General features: G+C 41.6%; 1 protein-coding gene across 1 annotated transcript in view; it reads right to left on the minus strand.

Moving 5' to 3' along the window:
• Window positions 1-22,951, minus strand: part of METAP2 (methionyl aminopeptidase 2) — a 788,177-nt gene that overhangs the window by 736,406 nt on the left and 28,820 nt on the right. The window contains exon 2 of the mRNA XM_044087637.1: window positions 13,775-13,885. Within this exon, the coding sequence (XP_043943572.1) occupies window positions 13,775-13,885 (111 nt within the window). The remainder of the gene's footprint in view (window positions 1-13,774; window positions 13,886-22,951) is intronic.

The following is a 22,951-nucleotide window of genomic DNA, read 5'->3' on the forward strand; positions in this document are numbered from 1 at the left end:
CCAGTGTTACTCATTATTTATTGCTGTGGCCTCCTGCAAGTGCACATTACAAAAAGAAATGTAAATTCTGAGTTTCTATTAGCCTGGGAAACCAGAGAAGAATGACAATCTAAAATGAGTCAGCAGTGATGCATTATTTTTAAGACTTCCTTAGAGAGAAAGAATCGGAGCATTTTGCATTTGTCTTCAGAACTAACCACTCACCAGTACTTGCTTTGCTCTGTATGCAAGTAGGATATTACACTTTAGTGTCTCTCCTAGAAAGACAAAAAATAGTAAGTTTAGTCCAGCTGTTTTCTATATTTATGTAAGACTATTCTACAGTATAATTTTAAGCATTCCCTGTGATTTCTGAACTCTTGACTAGCCCTGTGTTGAATTAAGAAGATTTGTCTTGTGTTTTTATTATTTATTAAATATTTTTAAACCTTTCAACTGTGGCTGTTTGTGTAGAAATAATTTAAGCTCTAGAGTACATAAATAGAAGTTATGTTCTTACCATAACGTTCCATGTTAGTTGTCTTCTTCTCGCCTTCTTTCTTGCTGGATGGGGTTCGGAGCCGACCTCGGCTCCGACTCGGCCACTCTAAAGCTCGAGAGTTGGTTCCACCGGCTCGAGGCTCCCCTTATATCCCACAATGCTAGGCGTGAATTACCTCAGATCTCGTTTGTGAGCTAGGCCCAGCTAATAATATAACCAGAAAAACTGGAAAAAGAGAATCCACCTCTATAAACAAAGGGGAAGAGGAAAGGTGACCTAAAGCCTGATCTAGGAAAATATGCACAGCAGAGCATATACCTATAGCAAAGAGGTGGTAGAAAGAGAGGTCACAATCAAACTCCTCTAGGTCTGTCCAGGCCAGGGGGAAGGAGGGTGGGGCCTTAAGAAAGAAGGCGAGAAGAAGACAACTAACATGGAACGTTATGGTAAGAACATAACTTCTATATGTTAAGTTGTCTATCTCGCCTTCATTCTTGCTGGATGGGACCGTCCCTAGCACCTTGTCCCAGGTGGCCTAACGGAACAGACTCTTGAGAACAGTGGAACCAAAGTTAGCTCTATGCCTAGAAGCTAAATCCAACTTATAATGAGAAATGAAAGTGTGAGGAGTAGCCCAAGTAGCCGCTGCACAAATGGTGTCAATAGGCAGTCTGTCTTGGAAGGCTATAGAAGTAGCCAAAGCTCTGGTAGAATGGGCTTTAGGTTTGTTAGGCAGCTTTTGGTGTCTAATTTCATAAACAAGGGAAATCAGAGATGTTAGCCATCTAGATAATGATACCTTTGAAACTGAAAGTCCCTTTCTGCCTTCTGCATAAGAGACAAACAGCTGGTCAGATTTTCTGAATTGTTTGGTTCTATCCAAGTAGTACCTTAACTGACGATGAACATCTAGCCAATGCAATTTTGTTCAGACCTGTTAGAATATTCTGGAAAAAACACAGGAAGGTCAATGCTTTGATTTAGGTTAGGCCTTGAGGCTATCTTAGGTAAAAAAGGCGGGTTGGTTCAGTAAAGATACCCTGTCCTTATGGAATAACAGATAAGGAGGTCGACAGCTGAGTGCATGAAGTTCTGAAACTCTTCTAGCTGAAGTAATAGCTACCAGAAAGAGTGTCTTCCATGATAGCAATTTTAAAGAACAGGAGGCTGCAGGTTCGAAAGGGGAAAGAATCAAAGAACTAAGAACTAAATTTAGGTCCCAAGGAGGAGGAGGATTTCTTATAGGAGGTCTGAGTAGAAAAACTCCTTTCAAAAGGCTTTGCAAAGCTTGTGGGACATTATGGCAGACTCTGAAATGCCCACATGAAAGTTAGAAATAGCTGCCAATTGAACTTTAAGAGTAGAAGGAGATGAACCTGCATGGAAGAGTTCAGCTAGAAAATCAAGGACCATTTGGATGGAAGCAGTGAAAGGATCTATGTCCCTTCCTTGAGCCCAATAGGAAACGTTTCCACTTACTCAAATAAATCTTTCAGTGGAAGATTTATGGGAAGCTATCAAAATATCTCGGACAGAGTGAGATATTTGAGGAAGCCTGGCTAAAGTTGGAATTGGAGGAACCAAGCAGTGAGGTTCAGAGAGGGAAGGGAGCGATGAAAATGACCCGACTGATGGATCAAAAGATCTGGAACTAGGTCCAGATGCCAAGGTCGCTCAACAGAAAATGATGTAGAAAGGGGAACCAAACCTGTCGAGGCCAGTAAGGAGCAATGAGGATCAACGAGGCCTTCTGAGCGATAGCTTTCTGTATCACTTGAGAGATTAGTGGGAAGGGAGGAAATGCATACAGAAGTCCCCGGGGCCAAACTTGGACTAGAGCGTCTCTGCTGGGCTGGCCTGGTAAAGGGAATAGGGTGAAAAATCTCTGCACTTGCTGTTTTGGGGAGTAGCAAAAGGTCGCAGCAAGGCTGACCCCACTTGAGAAAAATTTCTCTCACAACAGAGTCTTTCAGAGACCACTCGTGAGGCATGAGGATAGCTCTGCTCAACTTGTCCGCGATTTGATTGGACTTCCGGGGATGTGCGTTGCTATCAGAAAACGCTGAGAAGAAATCGCCCATTGCCACAGTCTGAGTGCTTCTCGACACAGGGGGTAGGACCTGGTTCCGCCTTGTTTGTTGATATACCACACTACAGACATATTGTCCGTCTGGATTGCTATCGTTCCCAAGGGAAGAGAGTCTTGAAGGGCTTGCAACGCTAAAAGCACTGCTCTCATCTCTAGAACATTTATGTGCAAGTGGCATTCGTCTGGTTGCCATGTGCCCTGGACAGTTCTGCCCTGATAATGCCCCCCCCCACCCGATCAGGGAGGCGTCCGTTGTCAGAGTAGCAACCGGAGGAAGGGACAAAGGGTCTTCCCAATAAGAGCTGAGGGGAAGACATCCACCACAGAAGATGATTTCTGCATGTTTGCGTAATCATGATGGTGTGGGACATCGGAAGTTGCTGGTATGACCATTGCGTGAAGAGCATCCATTGAAGGATTCTCATGTTGAATCTGGCTAATGGAAGCAGAGGTATGGCAGCCGCCATAATCCCCAACACTTTCAGAACTAACCTGGCTTTGATTCTGTTGCTGCTGAAGAGGAGCGAGACCAGTTTGTGTATGTCTGTTATTCTCTGATCTGTTAGTCTCGCAGACATGTTGACTGTGTCTAGATTTGCGCCTATGAAGGTAATAGTACGACAAGGCGACAAAACAGACTTTTCGCAATTTATTGAAATGCCTAAATTTTGACAAATGCGAAAGGTGTAGTCCCTGGCCAATAGAAGAAGATGCTTGGTGGGAGCTGTGAGGGGCCAGTCGTCCAAATATGGAAACACCTGGAATCCTTGACGTCTCAGGTGAGAAGCTACCACTGCCATGCATTTGGTAAATACCCGGGGGGCAGTGGTGAGACCAAAGGGCAGGGCCCTGAATTGAAAATGACTGGTTCCCAGCCTGAAGCGGAGGAATCTTCTGGAGCGTCTGTTCATTTTTATGTGATAGTACGCATCCTGAAGGTCTATAGAGCACATCCAGTTTCCTTTTCCCAATAGGGGAAGGATGGACTGCTGCGTGACCATCCGAAATCTTGTTTTCTTGACTGACTTGTTCAAGATACTGAGATCCAAAATTGGTCTCCAGTCCCCTGTTTTCTTTGGAACTAAAAAGAACCTTGAGTAGATTCCGGATCCTTGCTGGTCTGCTGGAACTGGCTGAATTGCTCTTTTTGCAAGCAGCTTTGAAATTTCCAAAGCTGCAAGATCCCTTTGAGCGGGTGGAACATCTGGAAGGGATTTTTTTGATTGGTTTGGAATGCGAACAAAGGGAATGGAATAGCCTTCGGAAATGATGGACTGTACCCATTTGTCTTGAGTCAGGGATAGCCAGGCTTCTGGGTACAGTGACAATCGTCCCCCGACTGCCTCCGAAGGTGGGCAGTCGGGCAACACCTCAGGGATGCTGAAAGGGCTTATCAGAGAAGGCTTCTCGATTGCCCTGGTTCTGCGGACCCCCCCTGCCTCTAGGGCGACGTCTACCATTGTTGTTCCCCCCTCTGCCTCTGGCGGGGAACTGACTCTGTTTGCGGAACCACATCTTCCCACTTTTCTGACCTTTGGGGTAAGGCCTATAAGGAGTAGAAAAACGGACTCCCGACGGCAGAAAGAGTCTTGCCATCTGTCTCGCACCTAGTCAAGGTTTCTTTCACTTGAGGACCAAAAAGAGATGATCCATCAAATGGGGAATTAGTGAATGACGTTTTAAAGGGGTCCGCAAAGTTGCATAGCCGCATCCAGGCATGCCTACGTAAGGCCACACCTGTCCCTGCGGCCCTGCTCGCTCCATCAGCCGCATAAGAGAGGAGGCGCATGGAGGAGTTGGCTATGGAGTTCAGGGTAGCCAGCTGAGTGTTCATCTTGTCTTGAAAACCCGCAGCCGTAGGATCCTTCAACATGTCACTCGCTTCTTTGATCAAGTCCCTTTGAAGACGAGTAAAATGGCATAGGTAGTTCAGCGAACGCATTGCAAATGTCGCTGACGAGAACATCCGCTTCCCGTACCAGTCCATGGACCTAGATTCCTTGTTAGGTGGATGGACAGGCACTGAAGGATCAGCTAGTTCCTTCTTAGTGGCAGCAGCAACCACCATAGCATCCACAGAAACTCCTTTTGTCAGAAACTGTTTATCTGCTGGTGCTGTAATGAATTTTGAGGGTCTCCTGGGAGTGGGGTCCACTGAATCAGGAGCCGCCCATGCCTTTTTTGCTACCACCTGCATGAGGGGGTCAAAGGGGGGAGACACCCAGGAGGTGGAAGGACAAGAGCCAAACGCCTCAAGGTACACAGATTCATCCTCCGAAGGGTTGAGGGCTGGCCAATTTCCCCTCTGCTTAAGGATTTCTAGAATGTCTGCAAATGAGACATCTTCAGAAGGGGAACGGGGGGAACCCTCGGAATCCTCTAAATCTGTGTCAGAGGTGACTGACTCAGGTGAGTCTATGTGTTTCCTCTTACACTTTCTCTTCCGAGGGGGCTCTTCTGCCAAATCAGGAGAGGCCTCGGAAGAGGATGAGATCCCCACAGGGGATTCCTGAGGAGCTGGCTCTCTGCGGTCCGGGATGAGGGAGTGAGTCGACTTGACCTGAGGCACCGAAGAGGGAGGGGCGGACGGAGCCGACTGTGGAGTAGAACCAGGTTCTAACACACTCCGCATGACCTCGAACGCACCCCTGTCAGGCAGAGCCAGAGGTCCCCGCTCTGAAAAGCTAAAAACCTCTCTCGGCACCAACAGTGATGGCTCCGAGGCCGATGTCGGAGCCGAACTCACCAGCGCCGAAGCCCCGAGAGGGAGAGCGGGGTCGGACAAGGGTCCGATGCCACTCACCCCCTCGGAGCCGACGATGGAAGTCCGGCGCCGAGATTCTTCTAAGGAAGAAATCGGAGCCGACGACAATTGTATCGGCTCTGACGCTACCACAGTCTCGGTTCCGAAACGCCCCGGCTCCGAGCTCAACGGAGTCGGAGGAGGAACATAATGAGGGACAGGGGCAGGCATTGACTGATGAGGCGGGCTCTGAAGCATTTGGGCCAGTGCCTCGGACTTAAGAAGTCGACTCACTACCCTCTGAAGGTCATGGTCCGACAGCCTCGATGACCTAGAGGAGTGAGATCTATGGCTCCGTTCAGACAGCAGAGGAGATGCTGGAGCCAAATGAACGGAGCCAAGGGATGGTGACCTAGACCTCTTTCTAGATGTCGGTTCCGAAGGTCTGGTCGGAACAGACACATGAATTTCTAAAACCTCGGCTCCAGCCGGAGCCGAGGAAACCACAGAAACTGTAGACTAAGACTCATCGGCTCCAGCCGGAGCCGATGTAGACGGAGGTTTCGTAGCCTTAGGTCTCGGCTCAGTAGCTGGAGCCGAGGACCTAGAAGCCTTGGAGGGCTTTCCCGAAGAGACAGTAAGGGAACCCTCAGGCTTGAGTAAACCTCTCAGAATCTGTTTTTTCTTTCCTGCAGGACCCTGGGGCTGAAGCCGTGGCATACAGCACAGGAGTCCTGCAGGTGCAAAGGCCCCAGGCAGTAGACACAAGAAGTGTGACCGTCTGTCAGAGACATTTTCTGACAGCACGAGTCACACTTCTTGAAGCCTGAGACCTTTGAGTCTTTAGACATTTTAGAAAAAGTGTAATCACACACACCCAGTCAAACACACTGATTACACCCTATCCTATTTTAAACTCAAAAAATAAAACAAACTACCAAAGTTTTAAATTATGAGAAAAAACACACACACACCACTAGGGGATGGAAGAAAGAAGGCCTAAAGGCCCGAGGGAAGAACTTATAAGTTCTTGTGGAAAAAATGGGAATTTAGAGAGAAAGGGGGGGAAATTCCACTAAACTAAGGGAAACAAGTGTTAAAATTAAAATTAAAGGGGTTTAAGTATACTAACTTTAATCCAAAGTTACTCACCAAGAAGCCGGTAGAAACCAAACACCTCGATCGCTGTAGCGGCAAACGAGATTTGAGGTAATTCACGCCTAGCATTGTGGGATATAAGGGGAGCCTCGAGCCGGTGGAACCAACTCTCGAGCTTTAGAGTGGCCGAGTCGGAGCCGAGGTCGGCTCCGAACCCCATCCAGCAAGAATGAAGGCGAGATAGACAACTTAACATCATGTATATAGTGATACTGTACAAAACAAAGCCACTCCAAATAAGCCTTGCTGTTCATCATACTTACTAACTGGATAATAATATTGTACAGTAAAATTGGACCCTTTGGGAGGGGCCTTATTGGGAGCTGATAAATAGGGCTTCTGGTGGCAGTGGATTACTACCTTATAGCCTGGACAGAAGGGGCACAGCTAGTGAAACTGTGCCAGCCTTCCCCAGGAGTGTCTGAGTGGTTGTGTGTGTGTGTGTGTGCGTGTGTTACTTGGGCAGGGACACGAAGCACTGGTTGGACAGAGGGAGTGCTGGGAGGACTTGGCTTGGAACCCTGGCTAAGGACTCTACTCTACAGCTGTTTTAGTGGGGGGTTTTATTGGGGATCTGGAGAGAAAGGGAGAAACCGGACCAAGACAGACTGTGATCTCTGTGTGCTCTTAAGGTAAATTGTACTTTACTGTGTGTGTATTTATCCTTCCCAATGTAAACGCCCCTCACTGGTGTTAGTGGTGAGGATTAAGGCTCATTGATTACTGGGTCAGTGCATGGTGTCACATGTATATTCCAACTTGGGTCTAAATAAGGACAGGAATGATCAGTAAAACAACCTCTTCCTTATTTGACTTTACTTACTTGTGGAAATATCCTATACTTTTAATGCTCTGCAGAGAAACATTACTAATGGGAGTATCAAATGCAATATTCTCAGTGCACACCACACTTAAGTTTGTAAACATATGACATCTTTCAATTGGTTGCTAATCTCAAACAGTTTTGTTAGCAAAACTTGTACATCTCGCTTTCTAACAATTTTAAAAGATTATAAAAATGCAGTCCTCAAAATATGTATCTGTCAAATACAAACTAAGCAAATATGGGCTGAGAATGGATTGAGAGATCACTTTATTTAGTGTAAATGAATCCAATAATACACTATCAACTTCCATTGCTCTTTCACAGTCACACATCTGAGAAGTAAGCGACTGTTCTATACCTATTTTCTACAACTTATTCAGTAATACAGGATGATCTATGGGAAAAATCTACATAGACTACACTTCTAATTATATTCAATGGCACTCATTACATGTACTGCTAGATCTAGAGTGTAAATACATTTTGTTCAAAATGTAATACCCCTTTCTCCAACATTACCATGCAGTTTCTCAAATATTAATCCTTTTGTGGCTTTTCCAGAACAAGATCAACTAATTCTCATCACACAGTTCATTATTTTTTAAATCACTTTAGTTAATTGCTTTTCCCCATCAACTGGAGTGTAACTGTCATAATAAGGACTTTTAAATATTTAATCTAAAGGTTTGTAGACTACGCTGGCCAATTCCTTGTATTTGTAGCTTTTCGAATATTTAATTATTTTAAGAGCTTGCTAGTGCCTTCAGTGTCCAATACAGGAGGAGAGCCAATGCATACATAAGGTCATGTTGGATTTCTGTTTTCATGCTCAAATATGTTTTAAAATAGTCACACTTATTTCTGTTACTGTGTGTTCCTGAGACCAGTCTATCCTTGTTCCTTACAGAACTGAAGCATTAGCTCTACTCCTGCCTTATCTATAATGTATCCGAAGTACTTTTAATCTAAACATTATGCTGTAACAACCTCTCATTCACTTCTGAACCTCCCAAGTTTGGATTTGACTAATCTAAATACATTATCTGTAGCCTTAAGGGCGATGTTTTTCCTTTTAATTTACAGGTTGTACTTGTTACTTTTATTTGCCATCTTTAAAATTTTCCTCAGTAAGAAATGAATGACTTTCTCAATTAGTACTGACTGCAACAGACTGTTCATACACTTACTTGTGCCATGGAGAAGGCTAAAACCCTTGACTGTATCCCAGGCAATCCAGGTTACATTAGTAGGCTTGGGCGTCTGAGGTGTTGACAGGAAAGTACGGACATACCCATATTCTGAGAGAGGGAGTACACCCGAGCATACCTCAAGGCAGATTCCTGCTGGAGGCTGGTGACGCACAAGGGAAGGCAGTGTCCCAAAGGAGAATAAGTGGGGGACGGAGTCCCAAAGGAGAATAAGTGGGGGGATACTGGCTGCAAAGCCAGAGTCATAACTATACAGTAGCACATCCTCACTGCATGTCCGCTCTTGGACTTAAAACATGTGCATGCAGAAGGATGTGAACACAAAGATCTATGCTATAACAAAAGGAAAAAAATTCCTCAGCTGTCAGCATGAAGTTGTACCTGAAACCCCAAACTCCTCACCAGCCCTGAACACGGATTGTGGGGGAGGAGGAAGGAAGGGACTGCCCAGTAGGCTAGGTGAATGAGGAAGAGTCCCTGGGGGGCAGCTCATTATCAACCGTGAACAGTGCAGAAAAGACCTACTGTTTATAAAAGTTTTTTCTTTTAACATATTTCAGGCTTCCTAGGTATTTAACCCCTAAATTCTGTTTCCAATGCCAAGAACAGGTCCAGAAGCCATGTGCACCTTCCTACAACCAGCCCTTGATTTTTTTTTCCTTCAATTTTTTTTTAAATTTTTTATTTTATTTTACATTGTGAGGAGCAAATCTATACATGGTTACTGCTAGGAAAGGGTGCTAAACATAGTTTTATTTATAAAAATGAAATCAGAATGCTTTTACCACTAGTTGGATCTCTTACAATCTGTTCTCGAGTTTTGTCAGGGAGGTATCTTTGGAACATGCCCTTTATTCAGGTATAACATTTCTTAGCAGATCGCTTTAAGATTGGGAGGTTAAAAAGGTTCCCATTAATACTATATTACCATAACTTATTGAAAACAATTTCTACAAGCTTAGAGAAATATCAGATTTAGAATGTTACTATCTAAACGAAGGTTTAACCAATATAAGCAAGCAGCTAAGTCCTTAAACCTACCACAGTCACTGAAGAAGCTTAACAAATGCACACAGGCTACATTACTTGTTTTTGAAAAGTCTTATAACACAGAATAAGTATAACCTGTACTTTTGTATCCACTCATCTGATGTGTGCAGTGTTTCAATAAAGACCCCTGCATCACAATCAAAAAAAAAAAGTCTCAAAAAAATCCATCTGCCCACACAAATTCCTACTATTAATGGGAAAAACAGTTTTTTATGGTATAATTTGTCTTAAAGCAGTTAGAAAAAAAAAATATTTATTGAGGCCATTTAAAAACCAATGTACAAAAGAAAATTGTAGCAATTTCCATCCATCCATGTTGTTGAGTCACGTCAGGCAACAGAGTTTTCCAAGGAAGTTGGGAACAGAAGTAGACTGCCAGGCCTTTCTTCCACGCACACCTACAGACAACAGAGTTGCCAATCCACCTACTTCACATCTTTAGGGAACAAGATGAAAGTGAAAAGCCCATGCGAAAAAAAGGCAGGAAATGTAGACATTGCAGAGGAGGCACCCCAGCCAAGAACTGAACCAAAGAACCTTACCCTCTTGCGGCGAGAGGAAAATGCTCTACTACTGTGCAATCAATGCCTTGACAAAGTCAGGTGTATACCATCTCTTTTCAACGCAAATCTATTTGAAACAGAATTACGATTTAAGTAGTGTCATATAAAAGTGCAGATCTTAAATATCTGACTGCATTCTGAAAGCCATGTTAAAACTTGGGGCTTGCCACAGTATGACAAAGACTGGCTCAGCACCATGATCACTGAATTTTAAGGATGTCAGAAGTTGTTCTGGCAATATCCGCCTAGTTGAAGCTTACTGTATTATCTGTCACTGCCTGTATTGTAACTGTTTTATACTTAGTGGGAGAACAGCAAAAGCCTATCCATAGTTTACTGTGCATCATTAACAGTAGCTTCTAGCAACCAAGTTACTACCTTGTTCAAATTATTACTTAATGTACTATACCATCAATACCCTAATGATAGAATATCCCTAGAACTACAGCCAAATCTCCAACATCTACTCATCTTCCTTTTTAGTAGTCCCTGGATTAATGTTAAATGATGTTTGCATGACACTATTCTTCCTCCTACCGGTAACAAACCAATCCACACTACCACATGTTACCTTGTAGAAATTGTTTAATTTTTTTTCTACCACATTTTGCTCTGTTTTTTTTCCCCAAGTGAAATTTGGAGAGTCAGCATTTTCAGGGATGTACTATTTAGTTCAAATACTTCCCTTTTTTCGTCAAATGTTACCACCTCTCAATCTCTCTCATAGATTTATCTTCCTGGCATGACTGAAATTTATTTACACGACCAGAAACAGTTTCTCCGTCACATTTCAAGTTCTTGTTATTAGAGTCAGAATTTTTGAAAAGAACTACTCATTTTGACTCTGTCACTAACAAGAAATATAATAATTAAACCAATTTAAATTTGGATGTGCACTTGCTTCTAAAGGCTATAAAACAGAATTTACTCAGCTGGGAGTGGGTTACAACCTATCAGCCCTCTTCATGGAATGATCCATCAACCCACCTAGTCTCTGATTAGGCTGGGAACAGCTGTTGCCTTTCAGTCCCTGAAAGACTGGTGCTGTCCATGCTTGTCACCATCCAGGTATCCATCAGGGCATTTTCTGTTTTAGGCTTAATCCCACCACATGAGTGGCCGACATTAACACCCATATCACCACAAAGGCCCAAAATGCCTTTGTTAAATAAATGCATCCTTACACACACACACACACACACACACACACACACACACACACACACACACACACACACACACACACACAAAAACTATGGCTAGCATGATCATTTGGAAAGACCACAGCTCTAGAGACAGCTCAAGCATTCCTGGGCACCATGCAAGTCTTTGCTTGCCTAATGGTAAACAGCTTGAATATGACCACCACCACCCCTCCCACCAAGACGTCCAAAGCTGCTTACTCCCCTCCTCCCTGTCCAGGTCTTCCAGTGTCCAAACTGCTACTGGGATTCTAGTCATAATCAGGGCTTTAACCCTCTACACCACAGATCTGGGATGTGCAAAAGGAGCAATTTTAGTCCTTGTTGCAGTTTTACCTCCAAAGATAAAACACACTCACTAACACCTTAGAGGTTTGCCCCATTTTTTGTATGCTGTAAAGCAAGATCGACAAACAAAATCTCTCTCTCAACTACTTTGTTTACCAGACTCATTAAATACCATTATTGAAACTGCACATACAGGAGCTAACAAAACAAAACTTTGCATCTTCCTTTACTTGTATCAGATAGAAAATCCACAGACTATGGTAATATCACACATGCCCACTTATTTGCATATTTCAGCGTCACTAATGTCAGTGAAGGCTACAAAGACACTTTTAAAAGCAAACTTCATATTCCCGTTTTGAATCGCCAAAGTGCACCAGCAAATCTTCAGAGTCTAATGGTGAAGACTCCTTCTATATTCTTACTATGCTATCATTAAGCCCCTCATTTTCTCTCATTCTCTCTAACTTAACAAGTACTAGCTGTTTAGAATGTATTTTTCAGTTGACGACTTCTCAAATGAGTAATTTTTTTTCTGAATATGAATCGCACATCTTCAGCCTTCTAATTTTTGCTACCTGCTTGACAACAGTATGAAGATGAACAGGACAATGTACAAAAAGGTTATCTGTGTGCTGTAATCTTTGGGTTTTGCCTTCCTACACAAGCTTATTTGCTTACTGATTTTATCAACATTCTTTGGCCCTTTATATGAAACCATAACAGCAATTAACAACTACCTGAATACTAGTATGAATTCACTTCACAGAAGAAAAATTAAACCACTTAACATAAGCCATTATGCAGTAAAAAATACTGTAGCAGAACTGAAGGAGCAATGACGTCAAAAAAAAATGGAGTGTGTGAAACAAGAGATATACAAGGGAGTTTTGGACCTTCTACAAGAGTATTTAAAAGCAGGTTCTAGGTAGAAATTGCCTCTTCAAAAGGACTGTATGATTACCTGGAGAATTCTGATCAGGAAATGGGACAACTCTGATCAGGAAATGGGACAGAGGAACTGAGCAAACTCAGACGTTCCTTGTTGGAGTGACCCTTCCTGATACATCACATTAGTAACTGAAACAGATTAGTATACGCTACAGAAAGGATTTCTAGTTTATTATAGTTGCATTTGAACTTGCTCACATCGCATACATTTCTTTTCTTACAATGCTATTGATGCTTCCGAGTGATTTACTGAAAGCTCCTAAACTAGTCAAAAATCCCTTTTCAGACAAGTGCTGACACTTTACTGGAGGTTTATAAAAATCCTGAGTTTACAGCAGTTGTAGCTACACCATGAGACTGGTTCACTTAAAGGAATAAAACAGAATCCACTGGAAGATAAGAAAAGCTAAATTACATTTCCCACAATCAACTTAATGGTATGTCCTACTCAATAACTCTATTTAAATCATCGACTTCTTACTACATGTAGCAGATAAACAGTACTCCATGGTCAAAAAGTATGCTTTACAGTTTTCTCCCCTGTAGGAGGACACCCACAAGCAAATTAAAGTAGGATACAAATGCTGACAGACCCATGTTATTCTTGAACAGTTAACTCTGTTGTGCAATCAACTTCTATGCAGATAAGAAAACCTGTCAGAGAAAAAAAAACACAAAGATTCAAGGCAGACTTACAAACATGTAACTTTTATGAGCTGGAGAACAGAATGGAGCCACCTGAAAATAGAACATTTTTTACATGTATTGACTTCATGTGTGCCAGTGCTGCAGACATCAAAGGTGCTGCAGTCTACAGAGCTTCTTATTCACTCTTTTCATACAAGCAGCACAATACAGTCAACATAAATTTGAGCTGACAATAGTATAGCTTCACATACTAGTCTGTTCAAATCAATATGCCAGTATTTGCCTTGTTACTATTACCATATTTATGACATCACATAGCAGCAGATAAGTTCTCCACCTTGCCTTACACCAGTTAAACAAATTTAAGTCAAGCCACGACAATGTTGGAGGGATGTACGTGTATTTAGAAGTATGTAAAACTAGCTCACTGCAAAAGCCAATTTTTTGTCAACTACAATACTGAGGAAGTCTCAACTACTCAGGCTCATAACATTGCATTTCCTGAGGGGAAAAATAATCTGCACATCAGCACAATATTCTAAACACAAACATTGTTATTCTACTCACCATCATCTCCTTCGTCATCTTTATCCTTGTCATCCAGTGCTTGTTTTTCAAGTTGCTTTGCTACATCATCCACACTGGCTTTCTCAGGTTCTTTCTCAGCTTCATTCTGCCCTGATGTAGAAGTAAAACATTTTTTTACATTAGTGTTTGTGCTCAATACATAGTTATCAGACTACAAGCATGTTATGGATAACTAAGACGACTAATAAAAATAAACAAAATATGGAGGATAGTAACTTCAGCTCTTCTATCTTCTATAAAATAAAATAAATTAGCCTCGATTATTTGGCCCATTTCTCCTATGGGCATCTAGCCACTCACACAGCCTATTCCTTTCCAACAAGCGATAGCCCTACTGTCCATTTGTTCCCGGGGGTACATTACTTATTTACTTACGTTTACCAGGGTCGTACACCGATTACAGCAGACCACTTGCAAGCACAGCCCGGGTCTCAGAGGCAATACAGTCACCCATGAAGAGGAATAAGAGATCCATGGAATGTAACAGCTTTCTGCAGACTCCACTAATGCTTTCCATTCAAGAGCAAATGAAAGTACGTGGCTTAAGAATCACTGCTCAGCATGGCCCCACTGCAATGGATTCACCTTGCAGGTGTCACCAATGCAGCTATCAAAATTAACTTCCCTGCCACAGGGAAGAAAAAACCTGTGTCAGCCACTCAGAGCCAACACAGCTAGTACAACACTGGGTTACAGAAAGGGCTTTATACAGCTAGCTACAGGACAGAAGGCTGCAGAACACAAATATACCATCTTTGAAATAAAAATACAATTAATTAGAAGACATTCAACTTGATAAATGCAAGTCTTGAATATGAATACCTCTAAAACCCAAGTTCTCACAACAAACCTCTCAGTTCATCTGTCAGTAGCAAACACCACACCAGTTCAGGAAATCCAGTCCTGTTTGTAGCTATAAAGACTCAAGGGCATCAAGACACCACTAAGTCAGCCATTCACTAGTTTTACTTCTAAACCATACAGAAAAGTACAGAAATTATCAAAATATTAGTAGTAAAAATGCAATTCATAAGATTTAAATACAAAAGTAATTACTCACTTCTTTCAATTATAACAAGTCTAGGTTTCCCTTTTCTGAAAAATGAATTCAAACTGCTACTAGAGAGAGAGTCTATAAAACGTTAAATGGTGCCAGAGCAAGAAATAAAACCTATGGTTATAAAGAAGCACACAGAACAAATTTAAATCTGTTAACATTTTAGATTAATGTGGACTTTAGCCACATTTTTACTTTTTCAAAAAATGAATTAAAAACAGTTTATTCAAACTAAAAAGTCTAACACCATCAAATACATCAAGTGCATCACTTGCCTATATCAGTTATTAAAATAAATATATCTTTTTAAATGATACATGGCAGAAATGCACATTAAGCCCTAAACGCCGTTTCTTCTGGTACCACTTAAAATATGTACTTGCAGTCCAGAATACAGTGCAACCTGCAGAAATGTGCTGCAATGAAACTAGAACGTAATAGATGCTGTTGCTGCTACTTAACTACACAGTCCCTTAAGACCCTTGTAGGAAAGGTATTTACATTGGACACAGTAAAGGAAAGGCGAAGAACACTATAAACAAACTGTTAATCCCCATCGAGGATGCATAGTTACACAACCCTTGACTAATTACAATAGTGACAGGCTGGCTTTTGTTGCGAGGTAAATTTTCAATGACAGACAACACAAGGTCACAAAGGGTCAAAGACCTCATTCTTTGAAGTACTTCCTGCATCAAGCAGCTCCTTCCTCTGGAAAACCTCCTGGTCATGGCACAACCCTTTGTTTCCATGCCACTCTTTTGCCTAAAAGAACAGACGTCTCTAGTGCCAAAAGTGCATTCTGATGTAACACCATTCTTGATTAGTATCCTATTAACTTAACCCAAGTTTTTATACAAATTAAAAAAAATTTAGAAATCTTAATCTTATTTGCTAGTGGTACTTGGTGCTCAACAAAAATTCTAGAGACAAAGGACATTAATATCAAGTTACTATAATAATTTAAAAAACTTTCAGGGTTAGACGGTGCCCCAAATTCCCCCCCTTCCATCCAGCATATATGAACAACAAGTCATCAAAGCCTTGTCCAAGGCAAAAAGAAAACAAAAAAATACAGCCTCTATGGAACCAGACAGCATCCCAAACTGTCTTCTAATCAGGCTAAAACGTGAACTAGCATCACCATTAAGTACCCTTTTCAATTACAGTCTAAACACATGCTTTATTCCTGCAGTATGGAGGAAAGCAACAGTTATTCCCCTCCACAAAGGTGGCCTAGCAACAGACCAGGGGAAGTACAGACCCATAAGCATGACCAGACTCATCTGTAAGGCCATGGAACGCATCATTATGGACCTCATAAATAAAGACATAGGAAACCTCCAAACTCTGGTTCCTATCCAATTCGGCTTCATCAAGGGCAGATCCTGCATGTTAAATCTTGCAGATTTTTTCAAAAATTAGACCAGGGCCAGAGGGCAAATCTGTAGACACAGCATACCTCAACTTGGCAAAGGCTTTCAACACAATCCTCCACTCAGGCATTACCGATAAACTTAGCAAACAATGTAAACCCTTTCGTTGCAAGACGGGTTGCTAACTGGCTCACAAACCGGACAACTCCACATCAACTAGCAGACCTGTTACCAACAGGGTGCCACAGGGGTCAGTGCTGACCCCCTACTGTTTGGTTTACACTTCTCAGACGTTCAGGTCAAAACTAAGGGGTTGTGGCTGACAAAGTTTGAATGCCCAAATGATGTTAGTATACTCCAGGAAGGTCTTACACAGACCAATGACTGGTGTCTTAGTCACGGTCTCAAACTGAATGCAAAGAAATGCATCTTCATTCCCATCGGCACAAACAAGGTTTCTTCACACTATCAAATCAATAACAATACCCCAAGTACCCACAAAGTGGTAAGGGACTTAGGTTCACAAGTTGACCAGGACCTTAACTTTGACCACCATGTACAGAATTTAGTACAATCAAATTCAAAACAATTAGTGGTTTAAATTTTCCATATTCATGGAAACAGGGTGTGTTCCTTACTCAAAGTCAACAGAAGCGGCAAAATACTTGACTGCTACAAAAGAATAACTAAAATGGCACAATGTTGTGCAATCATAAATAAATTTCTCCTTTAAGATACCTTTGCTTCAATATCTAAGGATGTAATGGTGCCCCTCTACTCTTCTCTCATCAGACCCATTATTGAGTATAATGCACCAATTGGAATGTACCTGGCTAGACATCTCCATCAGCTGGAGAGACCACAAAGGTACCTAACTAAGAGGATTACTGGCCTCAAACAGTTGCCCTATGCAGCACGATTGATAAAGCTAAGACTGTTCTCTGTTGCATACCGCTTTCACAGAGACGATCTCTGTCTAACGTACAGAGCCATGTCCAATCCAGAATTGTTGAACATGCTCCATCTTAGCAAAACCAAATCTATAGGGATATAAACCTCAACACAACAATGAATAGAACATGCTGGAGGGATAGATTCCCTTCACAGAGACTTCCCTTACTATGGAACAGAGCCCCTCACTATCACTCTTCAAGAGGAACCTTGATGAGTGGATGGGTAACAGAAGGTTCACACCGGGGATCACACCAACAGCACTACTAGATAGGGGCCAAGGGTACTAGCTGCTAGTACAAGGGTCTAGGGAAATACTAAAGGGGCGGTGAATACCGCACAACGTGGCTGGGCTAATATATGCCTTCGGGCAGATAGCCCAGTACCAACCTATGAACCTATAATATATTTTAGCCGTACACAAGGTAACATTTACACAAGTCATTTAAGTTTAGTACACACACAAACACACAAGAAATGGTCTCCTAGTACCCTTTGAGGAAACAAAAAATCTATTCATAAAAGTAAATGCAAAGACCCCCTCCAATTACAGCTACTTTTATGTGCTTTTCTGTTGCAGTAAACAGTTGACCTTTTTCTTTGGAGAATGTGTGTATATTTTAAGGTTTGTGGAGCTGCCGTAATGTTTGAAAGCACTTTTTACTGTGTTTTCTGTCAAAAATTTAATTTTTGAGGACTTTCTGTTTTACTGGCATTGTTGCTAGTTTTCCCTAGGACAGTGTTACCATTTTTGGCTTGACTGTGAAATAGATTGTTGGTCTCTCTTCCAGAGTTAGCGAACACTACTTTTAAACTGATTTTAGCATACTTTTAAATGGAGTACTCGTTTCTGTCGAGACAATACATTAAAACAACACAACAGTTTTAGCTTTAAAATAACTTTCCTGAAGAGGAAAGTAATAAAATATCAGTAAAAAAAATGTAAGGTTTTTCCTAGAAAGGGAACTTACCTGCCCACCTAAGGAAAGCACATGTTAACTGTCGATCCTCAGAGGAAAGGAGTGTACTCTTCATCGGCAGTAGAGCCTTGAAGGACTTTGAGGCCAAGCTTGTCTTTTAGTCAGCTCAGCTCAAGCTGCTTGATAGTCTGGACATGTGGAAGGTGCCCTGAAGTTTTGAAAGTTGGCCAGGTGTTATATCCTTGGCATGATATAGCCCAAACAGCCAAGGCTACTGCAGCAGTGATCAACATGAAGATCATTAAGAAATTAATCCCTGGTTTGACCGCCATGTCTCTAATTGGCATTGACAGCCTGTAAAATGGTTTATCTTCCAAAGTTCTGCTTGTAAAGGTTTCATCTCCCAATCACTTGCTTACGCTTACCAAATGTCCCAGAACTTGTCAAAAGATTTGGGATGCATGGTTAGGCTTAATAAGGCCCCAGCAGTCATTAGCCTAGTACACACCTATGAACCTAAGAGGGACAGGATTTTCTACAAGAGGCCTGAGAAGACACACTTTAGAAAAGCTTTTCAGAAAGGATAGGGAAGAAAATCTGACTAGAATCTGCTAGAAAAAAAAATGCAAAATACTTCAATACGATACATCATAATGTGCAGGAGTAGAGCAAAAAAGGTATACACACTACATCAAGTTTTTTTTACAATGTACCTGAAGATTTAGCAAAGGGTCACTGGCAAGAAAACATACAAGAGAGAAAAAAATCTACTGAATTATGTGGAAATAAATGATCAGACAATATATGTATTACACAGGGGAAAAAAAACTCACATGACTATGACTGGGGGATAAATATTAATGGGAAAAAATGGAGGGGAGAACAGAAAAACCTATGCAGTACTGCCCAGACAAGGTTATCAGAATGACACTAGTAGAGAATAGCCTCCTCTCCTGATCAAAATTATATCAAGAAAGGAACAAGTGCAGAATATGCAAAAGAAAGTCACATGACAACTTCCCATCTTATCTAGCGCTGGTAAACAAGAGAGGTACTGACAGCTTACAAACGGAAGACTCATCATACGGCAAAACTTCTTGCTTTGGAATGATGTAAAGATCGGTAACAATGTATGCAAACGAACTACCCAAGCTTGTGATGTGCAAACTTCCTTGAGTACAGGAGTTTCCGCAGTAAAGGAAAATGACCATCTTACCCTCTACTTAATGGGCTAACTTGGGTATCTCAAATGCTGCTCTAAGTCAATGGAAGCAAATAAAGAAATCTCCTGGGGCTAAAAACATTGATAAAACAGATAAAGATCAAACTGAAAACTTCCAATAGTAAAGACCCCTGCTGAAACAAAATCTAGGCCTTCTTGAGATCATCCTGTAAAACCCTCAAAAATACAGCACATTACAAACAAAATGTTTGAAGTAAATGCAAAACATGAGCAGAACAGCCTAATTTGGCATAGTTCTCACCATTCACATCAAAAAGAAGAATGGCATGAAAAAATGGCACCAATTTTTAACTGCTGATCAAAAGCACCATTCTGAGGGTTCAAAAATGCAACGACTGTGTCGCTTAAAAAGTGTCAAAGCATGGACACCCTTTCTTTAAAGTGTGCTCTCCTAGATTTATACACACTCATTTCTCAGTCCCGTGGATTCCCCAGACAAGGTGACAGCTGGCTAGGGAGGCTGTCACACAAGCAGCTCCATAGTGATTACTGCTCTCGCTGGCATCTTGGCAAGGACAGCATATTCATTACAACAAAAACTTGAAACCAGAATGAAAATTCACTCCAAAATACAAAAGAAATAGATAAAGCAAATAGTTGCAAGCCACACTGCAATGTATTAAAACAAATTCATACACAAAACAAGAACTAAGTGTTTTCGTCCTTACAGAGAACTTTCTCAAAGCTAAAAACTTCCAGGTTGCTTCTTGCTCAGGACCTTCTTGTAAGATGTTAGTGTCATAGGGTGAATCTACAAGAGCTCCTAATTTACGGTCATCTGCGAACCTGGTGAGCCAGAGGCCTTTGACATTGGCCTCGACTTCCAAGAAGTAGACACCAAACAGAAGTGAGCCCAACACAGATCCCTGGAGTATTCCAATGGTCTTCTTGGTTCCTATCAGTGAGCCAGTTGGCAGTCCTGAGAGTTAAGTAGGGGTTGATGAGTAGTTCTGACAGTTTTGTTAACAACACCTGAATGAGTTACTGTATTGAAAACCTTGGCCAGATCAAGGTAGGCAGTATACACAGTTTTCCCATCATACTTTGCCATGGTGACCTTCTCAAAGAAGTCTATCAGGTTAAGTAGGCAAGACCTTCCCTTAAAGTCTAACTGGGACGGGTCCAGTGTCTGTAGGTTGACAATAACCTTGTTGATCATTTCCATAATTATTCATTCCATGGCTTTGCATATTAGACTTGGACTGATGGATCTGTAGTTCCTGGAGTGAGGTGATGGTCCACCCTTAAAAGGAGGTATGACTGCTCCAGTCCTTCATTCAACTTGCATATCAACTATAGCCTCAAAACAGGTTAACAGCAACACGACTGTTCCTGCTAGGTAATGTTTTACACTACTTAGGAGGTAACCAAAGATAGTCAGGACCCACTGAAGCACTGTTTCTGGACTTAGCAAGCACCTCCAGGACCTACTCCCAGCTGATAGTTGGGGGGGGGGTATGCTAGAAGGGACTTCACAGGGGGTAGTTGGGGGAGTGGGAGGTAAAGTAAGAGCTAAATTCATCAGCCAGTAGATTTGCTATGTTACTCTGGTCAGTGAAGGCTGTGCCACTTATCACCACTACAACACATACTGAGTACTACCTTTAAGGTTCCAGACATAGCTGAAGGCAATTTTGCGATTGTCCTTAGCCTGGGAGGCTATCCTGACCTTGCAATTGGCCTTGCTGACCTTTATTAAACCTCTTAATTTCTTATTTAGTTGAATCACAGAACTGTTGTCTCTCTGGGAGTTGCTCTTTCCAATTTTTGGCCATGACATTCTCTTTTGTTATATAGCCTGTTAAGGTAAACATTCCACCAGTTTGGTTGTTTGGTGTTTGATATGGGCTTACTTCTGGTAGGTATGGCAGGCCCAATGCAGTCATTCACATGTTTGTACAAAATAAATCTGCATACATAGGACTGTTCTTGGGGTTTGGGGGAAAAATGAATTTTGACAGTCACTTAATAGGATGTAGTTTGCTTTAGTACAGCTCCTAACTGTCATGGGTTTAGTTGTTTTTTTTTTTTTATTATTATTATTATTATTATTATTTCGGGGGAGACATCTTTGTTGTCTGACTTCGCCAATGGGGGGAGTGCAATGGTCTCCCACGTTGGAGAGTACTAGGTCCAATATGTTTGGTCCTCTGGTTGATTGCCAATTTCCATTTTTTTTTCTTTTAAATAATCAAAAGTTCTAAATACTTACACTTGGACTGTACCTAGACATACAGTTATAAACAAGACTAAACAAATTAACTGGCGTTATTAAAACACTTCAGAACCACAGCAGGAAAACAAGTCATGAGACAACCCCTGGAATCCATGGGGTTTGTTCAACTCTTTGTCTTTTGTGAGTCTGCTGTTCATGTCAAAACTCATTCGAAGTCTAGAAATTACTTTGTGTACTACACACTAAATTACACCCCACTTCTATTACATAATAGACAGAGACACACACACACACACACAATGCACATATGTATGCATGCAGACAATGCTATATAAAACACAAACGTAACCTAGTACTGTGTGTGCTTTTTTTCTTGTGACATACTTAACAGAATATATAAATAAATAAAACATTTCACAGGATGGATATTTACAAATGTGTACTAATAGGAGGGACTTGCACGAGTTAGTTCATGAGTTGATTAAGGCCACTAGTGAAACATACAAACTCCTTTCTCAAGAGGAAAATGCCATTTGTGGAAAACAGGTGCAAAACATGTGAAAGGACAGTTATAGAAAATCTCTGTTAGACATATGAAAAATGTTCTTCCTGTATACAACTGAATACTTATTTTTTGTGATCACATCATTTTTTTTTTGTTTTAAAGTTAGTCACCTTGCTAAGAAATGCAGAAAGAGTGTTACAGAGGAATACAGCCCCTAACCATATCAAGGGTAACCCAAGTTTAACTATCGGGTAAAGAGCCCACAGCATACAAAAGTGGAGCTGTAAATACAAAAATTACACACAATTTGTGTGTCACACAAAATGTCACAGAAGAAGGCAGTAATGTAGGTGGTATAGCAAGATTAGAAACCCTTAATCAACTATACACAAACTTCAAAACTTTAGGTTTCAAACCATCACATTCTGTTTTCATCAAATCTGGAACCCAAGAGACCATAGTAATCTGCTTATGCCAGCTCACCTACCCCCTATAGAAGGGTTGTAGTAGCTGACCTTGGTTTCTGCTCGTAACCAGAGTTTCCCCCATGACCAACATATCTTGGTTGCAAGCAGGTTATTTCTTGTTTGGTAATGGGAATGACTTGAACCAAAGCACATCATTCCCAAAGCACCATCATGTGCAGTATGGTGATGGGCATCATCATTATTATCACATGCGCTCCTCCTCACCTTGCATAACTAATAAAACCTTCACCGAAACCACACAAATGATGCCTGCCTCTCAACTGTCACTACTAGGAAAGTTTAGGGCAGTACCCTTCAAGTGCCACATGAGTATCTCTCACAGGACAGGAAGTGGTCCATCTGTAGTAAGGATTACAAAAGGATCTCTCAAAGTCTGTACGAAGGAAATGAATGGGTTCCTGGGGGCAAGGTCACATGTCAATGAAGTACTGACTTTCAGA

Source organism: Protopterus annectens, chromosome 11.part0 (genome assembly GCF_019279795.1).
Source record: "Protopterus annectens isolate FY-2018-M chromosome 11.part0, PAN1.0, whole genome shotgun sequence".
In the NCBI taxonomy this organism is placed as follows: Eukaryota; Metazoa; Chordata; order Ceratodontiformes; family Protopteridae; genus Protopterus; species Protopterus annectens.